The sequence below is a fragment of the Limulus polyphemus genome, unplaced genomic scaffold, assembly GCF_000517525.1.
Source record: "Limulus polyphemus unplaced genomic scaffold, Limulus_polyphemus-2.1.2 Scaffold832, whole genome shotgun sequence".
Taxonomy (NCBI): Eukaryota; Metazoa; Arthropoda; class Merostomata; order Xiphosura; family Limulidae; genus Limulus; species Limulus polyphemus.
Genome location: NW_013666442.1, coordinates 198814 through 207200, shown reverse-complemented (window position 1 = coordinate 207200; position 8387 = coordinate 198814). Strand labels below are relative to the sequence as shown.

General features: G+C 34.6%; 1 protein-coding gene across 3 annotated transcripts in view; it reads right to left on the bottom strand.

The window, feature by feature from the left end:
- The window catches only part of LOC106460768 (E3 ubiquitin-protein ligase RNF115-like), a 126580-nt gene that overhangs the window by 60568 nt on the left and 57625 nt on the right, over nt 1-8387 (bottom strand). For all 3 annotated transcript variants that reach the window (XM_022387551.1, XM_013920503.2, XM_013920504.2), the window contains exons 4-5: nt 2541-2782; nt 295-337 (exon numbers count right to left, since the gene is read on the bottom strand). In XM_022387551.1, coding sequence (XP_022243259.1) covers nt 295-337; nt 2541-2782 — 285 coding nt within the window. The remainder of the gene's footprint in view (nt 1-294; nt 338-2540; nt 2783-8387) is intronic.

The window sequence follows — 8387 nt, the reverse complement described above, 5'->3', positions numbered from 1 at the left end:
CATCACTAAAAGATATGACTTTTTGTATGTGACAGACAATATTTAGTAATATTAACTGAAAGAATGCCAAATTTCATGAAGAGATACCCAATATATTAAGAGTTATAAGTATTAAATTTATATCAACTTTAAACAAGTACAAAAGGTCACGTGACTTGGTCAAATTGACCGACTCCATTTTGAGAGAGATAAACACGTACAATCTACATGAAAACACACTACTGAAGAATTTAGGGCAGTTCCTGAAAAAATAAAATTGTGCTGCAAATAAAACTAAATTGTTTAGTTTTTCTCACCTGTACCTCCAGTTAAGTTGGAAAATATCTGGTGAATTATTCTAGAAACAAATAAAAAAAGGGAAATTCAGTGATGGGTATTATGGTGCTACAATGTTATTTATGACTTATAGTTTACATGACTTAAGTTCTAAAAAAACAACACAGAACTAAGAATATATCGTAAGTATTGGAGGTTTGCATATAAAAACACAAATTATTAGATCTATCCAGCTGCAATACCACATTTAGAAAAAATAATGAGTTGGGACAATCCTAGGGTTTTTCTATATGTTTTTACTCTTTTAAGTTCTAAGCAATTTCTTGTGGTATTTACAAAACCAACAACATATGAAAATTGAGTCCTGATTCATCTATCCCATACCAATGATGGCTTTACAACTGGAAAAAGTATGTGGTGCCACAAAAGACTGATGAGAAAAACGATATGACCCAATACTGAAGTTGAACATACCTACTCTACAGTTGGTATCACTCATTTTATCCAAAGAAAAACACTAAAAGTACCAATTATTGTCTGGTATTTATTGTATTTAAATATTATTATTATTTATTAGAAATAAACCTGTTTCTAAGATTGTTCAATGATATTTGTGATACAAAAAAAAAAAAGGGGTGACTGAACAAATAAGTGTACACAGCATTAGGGACCACAGGTGGTGATGGGGAAGTGTGAGAATCAAATGCCAACACCCTCTTTGCCATTCCTCACAGGACCCTTAAAGTACATGCTAAGTTTGGTGACAATCAATCTAACAGTTCTTTAGTTATAAGCAGACATACACACAAGCTTTTGTCAAATAATGGTATACATGAAAAGCAAATCAAAAGACAAGCAATAATTATTGATAAAATCATTTTCACTGTGCACAAAAACAACCACTGACATAAATTAATAAAATTTCATTAACACATATTTTTATATAAATCTTAACAAAGCAGAATAACTGTACAGCAAGACTAAAAAGAAATTATGTTATACGTGCAATGGGAGAGTGTACTCATTTTTTTCTGTAATACACAACTTTGGCAGCATGAATTGTTGGTTTTCTTCCATAAAAATTTTTGTAATACAAATTTGTTGAATATAATACTTCATTTCAATTAAGAATTTTATACGTTTGTAGAAAAGGTTCATCATATAGCAACAAAGGTAGTTCATAGTGGGAAAAGAATATCAGCAACAAAGAAACAGGGAGATTCATTACAAGCGTAGACTTAATTGCTGATGAAAATGTTGGAAACTAGTGAAAATTGAAGCTACTATAACAACAACAAAAAAAAAGCAGATTACACTTCACCATGCCATTCCACAAACATGGAACTAATATGATATAATGTTACTTGAAACAGATGAAAGAAGACTGAAACCCTCAAGTGTCTTCTGTGAACACATTTTGACATGAACATCACTGAAGGTATCTAGGGATATTAAGAGGTTGAAAACTTTTTCCCAATGATCTTTTGTGAATTATGGGTGGTGCTTCATGATATTTGGAATCACATTCCTTAGCCATGATTATGAAACTGTATGGGATTATGCTACCAGGAATCAAGCATTACTCCACACCAAACACCAATGTCATGATATGATATACACTGGTATGTTATTGTGGAAGCATCTAAGGTATATTGATTATGTAGGATGCTGTTTTCCACAAATAAACATTACAATTTCTCATATTCCCACTATCTTGTGTGTTTCTATATTGACTTCCACCACTGTATATTATGACACACATTAATCTTCATAGCATCTCTATAACACCATAACTATACGTTAATCCATATCGTTTATTTTATAATAATGAATTTTAATATATAGTTTCTCTCCAGTTATACTGTATAAAGCTTTTTTTTTCTTAGTACCAATAAGAAAACATAGCTGCTTTTTTCAAGTGATAAAAAAATGACTTAAATCAGGAAATGTGTGTTGTTTTTTTTAACTATTGAGAAGGGTCTGAAATTAAAACTCACTTTACACCTAAATGAAACCCTGCCTACCTACCTATTTTTATTTATTGAAGCAAAAATGTATGCCTATTTTTCACATGACTAAGAATTTTAATCTAATTGTTCTACAAAACTGTTAAAGTTAGTACTTAATATTTTAGATAAGTTGTTTGAAAAAAAAAAAGTTTAAAAGATAAAAAAAAAGTCTAAAAGTTTTCACATAAATAAAAATAAAAAAATATTGCTCAACACAAGAGACAAGCAGAAAATTAATACAATCAATATATCTACCCTTCAAGAGGTTGATGATAATTTTGAGCATTTTGTCTATTTTGGGATCTCACTCTCCTCCAGTTAGGTTGTTGACTTTGTGATCCTCCATTCATATGAGAATTTGCAGAATCTGTCAAGGAGCTTGAGGAGGGATTCTCTACTCCAGAGCCATTTTGCTGATTGTCTCTGGATGTTTCTTCCCTGCTGAGCTCATGATCAAGTCTTCTCAATGTGTCTAACAGTGAACCAGCACTCCAGAACTAACAAAGGCAACATTAAAATACTTCAAACTTGTTTTAAAATGAAATCACATGCAATTCATATAACTTACACATTTCTCTGAATAATGTTGAATGTCTACTAAAACTGGCCATGCTAAAGTCATTTATCCTGTGAAATGAAGTTTCATTCATGTGTTGAAGTTAAAAAAAAAAAAACTAGTAGTTGAAACTTGTTGCATTTTCAGATATAAGTATCTATCACCTCTCAAGTAAATCTGTCAATACATAATGTGTTTTTAATTTTCCTTAAGTTTGTGTAATAAGCAAACTTATAAGTGCAGATATGAACTGTGAGACCACTTTGCTTTATCTTAATCATTTTATTTTTGAAATTTCAAATGTTTCAGGTGCTTCAAATTGCAGACTCGTCTAACTAAGCACATATGTTTAACAGTACCAATCAACATTACAATAAGCAGTGTTTTCTACTGAATTACAAACTACATAACACAAAAAAGAAATTTTTATTCAGTTTTTAATAATAATATTAATAAACTATAGAAACTTCTGCAAGAATATACATCAGAAACATCTAAAACCTCAATAATTCTTTTGTATGGGCTTGGTCAATTCGGCTGAGTTTGTGACACTAAACTGACCTTTAATTTCCATACTATAACTTCTAATATGTTTTGTATATCTTCACAAAATTTAACAAGCTTTCAGTAAACATTACAAGTCTTTTGTAGACAAAAAATGAGAATTTTTAAAAAGTATTTTTACTAAAAATTTCTCCATGAATATATGGAATAAAAGTGTTGACTGCTCTGAGTGCAGAGTGATTTTCATGTTAAGATTAAAAATACTTTTCTTCATCTGAAAAATGTCCAATTTCCTTTGTGTAATTTCCAAAACCTCCTAAATAATTTTAAAATGTTTATTTTTCCAGTAAAACTATATTTTATCTGCTATTTTCTCTATCTTAACTATATGCCAGGTTGGTCAATTTGCAGGATGAGAGCACACATAAAAAATAACTCTTAATTACTCTTTTTCTTTCTAGAATGACTTCCAATTGTAACAGGAAACTACATTTGTTTATCCTAAAAAGCTTAAAGCTCGTAACAGTATACATTTGTATCTGCTTACATGTTATTGTTTTACTGATCTTTGAACCGTGTCTAAATAACAATCCCACCACACAAGTTGTAAATCATTTGGTAAATTTGTAGCTTATATTGCCCTACCGAATAATGTAATGCAAAAGCTTGCTCATAAGCGTACCTCAAGAAAAATTTTTATTATTATTTTTCATCTATCTTACCTAATAGTTCCCAATGTTTACATTTTAGTTCCTTTTATAATAATAAATAATACACAAGAAAAGAGATATAATAACAGAGTCTTTATTTTTTGCTGTAGGCTGACTGTCATTAACACTTAACCCTACTTTTTTGTTCTAATGGTAATACTGCACTAAGTTTTTTATGCAATTAAATAATGCACCTAAGAACACAGAATAATAACATGTAAAAAGTAGACAATGTCCTACAACTACCCTAATTTTTCTGTCTTTCTACTCATGCAATAAGAGTCATTAAAAATTCAACTAAACTCGTCAATGTGTTTTCCATGGGAAGTAAAGTTTGAACAGGAAGCAAAATAAATAATTCTATGTACAGAAAACATCATAATATAATATGCCATTTGACAGATTAAAACCTTGGCTTTCCATTTGTTATAAATAATATAGTATAAAACAACAGAGAAAACTACTGGCAATTTGTAAAAAAGAGGATGTGACAGGTGGGCATGGCAAGAGGGGCTTGATTTTCTAGTTTATGGCTCTGTAACCAAATAAGATAGTAGGCTATAAAAATTATACTTTGCTTGAGTAGTAACTTGGAGGGGTGGTAAATAACTTTTAAAAAAGGGAAGACCTAGAAAGCAAATGCCACAATTCTCATATTAAGGGAGGTTGAGGATTTTTAAAAATATTTAGTTATAAATTAAGAATTTATCTTACATAATATTAAAATTTTATTTATTAGCTACGTTTTGATGCCAAAGTTATTCATATAGCATGATAATAAAACAGATTAACTAATTTCTAAATGCAACTCAGTAAAATCATGTGATATACTCAGATATGGGAACCTATATGAAAAGACAATAAGTTGAAAAGTGGCAGACATTATTAAATTCACTTTATGCTTCCTTATTGCAATGCATTTCAGATAGATACTTGTGCACTATGCTAGTGCATGATCACATCATCATGTAACGATAGCCCTCCACAAATAGGACAGTGGCTCAAACTCCCTGCAAAGATAATTCAATGCATTTGCACTCAAAATAACTTCATTTTCAGATGAGTCAAGAAAAAAATGCACTGGAAGTGGGGAGGATGGGTGGGAAGGTGTGGAGGAGTATCTATCAGAAATACATTTTCAGATAAGGAAAATTTTAACTTGTGAGATGACACCTCACTTCCACACACAGTATAGGTAGAATCTTACATTGAACTGGTGGAGAGGCTGGTGCATATATACACCTAGATGAGCTTCTTTCAGAAAGTGCCCAAAGGGAAAGCCCAAGAAACACTTGATAGCAGGATCTCCACTGGGGCACACCTGTGGGAGACCACATCCTGTCTAGACTAGGCTGCTTGGAAGGAAACAGAAAAAAAGGTAAAAAAATCCCAAAGTGTCACAGGGATGGGTAGAATTTTATCATGACCAACCGAGCACCTTACACACATGATCAGTAAGCCAAGAAGTGTAGTATGGTTAAGGCACAACCAGACTATATGTTGTCTTACCTCAACTCAACTGAACAGATAGAGACAGGGATGATGAACCCTTCCTGCTGCAGAAGAACACACTAGATGTTCTAGGGGCAACCCACACTACACAGACAGTACCACTACTGCTTTACTTCCCACTGTATTGTACTTTACACAATCAGTAAGGAACTCTCCAAGCTCCACTACCTCAATAGCTAGGAACTGGTAAGTGGTAAGGGTCTTCCATGCTCCACTTGATGAAGGTGAGGGTGAATTTACATTGTGGAGACCAGGATAAGCCCAAATCTCCGCTAGATGCCTGCAGGAAAGAACCTTTACTGGAGAGAGTGCAATGGGGGATTAAGAAATCCTATTTTTAAAAGCTGACAAGTGCAAGCCAGAGAAGTGGACAGTCACTTCCCTGGTGCTGGCTTTGTCCATGATAGTCCATGGAATGGTGCAGTCTGGATTGAGCAATTGAATAAAGTTAATCCCGTGAGGATACCTCTAGTGATCTTGCAGAACCCCCATCTCAATAGTGGGTATTGGTAGAGCCAGGGTGGATGTGTTGATCACTTTCTATTACCCTTGGCATAATGCAGATTTTGTGAAATAAGCATACTCTGAGAGGCAACTCCAGCCACCTAGTAAAATCCTATAAGGAGGGAAAAGGATGATGAAAAAGAAAATGCAATTATCATTCTCAAAGATGGTATGTAGTTTTATCAAACAACAGGGAATGGAGGGAGTAGAATTCCCACAGGAGATGAAAAAGCCAGAGGGTGAAGATAATGGGAAATGAACATGTGCAGAACATACCAGTCTGAAGGATCTCATTCAAGGGTCAAGGAAAATGAGACATATGAAAGTGAAACAGTTGACAAATATGAGGCAATGAAATCTGAAAGAACACCTTCTAGAACAGTCAAAGTCTCAGCAAGAAAACAAAGTTCTGAAGAGAGGAATAAATAAGCATGGTAAAAGAGAGTGCAGGAAACATTGATAGCATATACATCTGAATGACAGTGACCACAGGTGAGAAGGAGATAAAAACATGACTTAAGAGAAAGAAGATATTATGAACATGAAGCCAACAACTTAAATGAAGCACGTGTAAGAGCATGTAAAACCATGTCAAAGTTCCAAACAGGCATGGGAGTAGGATGAGGGGGTCATTGAAGAAAGAAAGATCAAAACAAAGTGGAGAAGACAAGAGAAGATAAACCTGACACCAGTGGGAATGGTGAAATATAGTTGATAAAGCCACCCAAAAAGCAGTAATAGTGGAAACTTATAACCCACGGTCAAAGAACCATATCAAAAAGACCAAAAGATGGACTGGAGGAAAGAAATGATTAATGGACCAATATTGGAAAGCCTACCACTTCTGTTGATACACGAATAGAGTTAAAGGACAAAAGGAATAGGATAAGAAAAAGGCTAGAAGATCAAAGAAACCAGCCCTGCAGACAATAGATTGGACAAATCCCACACATGGCATAGGAAGCACGCTGGACACCAATTGATGAAGCAGAGGAAATCATGGTTGTGCCAACAACCCAACAAGGAGTGTCACATATCAAAGTGAGGACATAAGGAAGAAGAGGAATAGGAGGACAGGAATAAAGAAAAAGGTGAGAGCAGTCCTGGCAGAAAGCATCGACTACCAGGGCCAAAGGATGAGGAACTAGGGATTCAAAGAGGGGGAAGCTTGGTATCAAAAGTAGCAAAGGCTCCGATGATAGACATGCCCAACTGAGATGAAACCCAACGAAAAACCTGAAGGTGCAGAGACAACTCTGTGGTTAGAACCCTATCTGGACAGGAGAGGTGACCTGCCACCAAGTTCAGAGCCCCTGAAATGTAACGAGCCATGAGAGGAACACATTGGAAATAAGCTCAAAATAGCAGGTCCAATGCATGGATATAGAGTCCTAGAATAGGCACCCACTGACAGCTGGTATAACAAATGACTGTGGAATTGTCAGAGTGGATCATAATTAACCAATACATGAGGAGGAAGAAATGAGAAAATCACTGGCAGACATTGAGAAGTTCAAGGATGTTAACGTACAGTGAACATGCCTCTAGAACCCACATGCCCAAAGTCATGTAGTCATTCAGAAATGCCCCCTAGCCCATCAGAGAAGCACCTGTGAAGAGATGGATATTTGGTCAGGGTAGCAATGGGTGCCCATCATGGTATTGGCATGGTGAAGCCACCAAGACAAATCTAGAAGAGAAAAAAGGAGGTGCACAATCAAGGACAATGGGTCCTGAGAAAGGTTTCATTGGTCTCACAATTTACACTAAAAGAGTGTGTGTGTGGCCTAAATGAATGAATGGTTCAAGGGAAGCCAAAGTTCCCAAAAGAAAAACAACTTCATGCACATATTATAAAAGAGAAGCACAGACATTGATGACAAAACACTCCACTCTTCATAAGTAAAATGGTGAAGGCTGAGCCCAACTAAAATGGGAATTGAAGAACACACCCTGGTGTACCAAATATAGAGCAGGAATGAGAAAAGACTTAGAAGGCTTGACAAGCTAGTCCAGCTGAGCAGCCTCCTGCAGAAGAATGTAGGTGTGTGAGAGAGGCAAATGATCTATGTAAAAATGGAACCTCAGTCCCAATCCATGAACAAGGAAGGCAAATACCCCAATGACTCAATTAACCCGATGACTACCGGCTACTAACTTTGATAGTAGGCAATGCAAGTCTTGTTATATTTCATTCCAACAATAAAACTAGTTGACGAATATTTTCGAAAATTCATAAATACTTTGACAAATGTAGGTAGTTTAAGAAATATAAAGCCTATTACTTTTAATAAATTTAGTTTTTTGCATTATGAT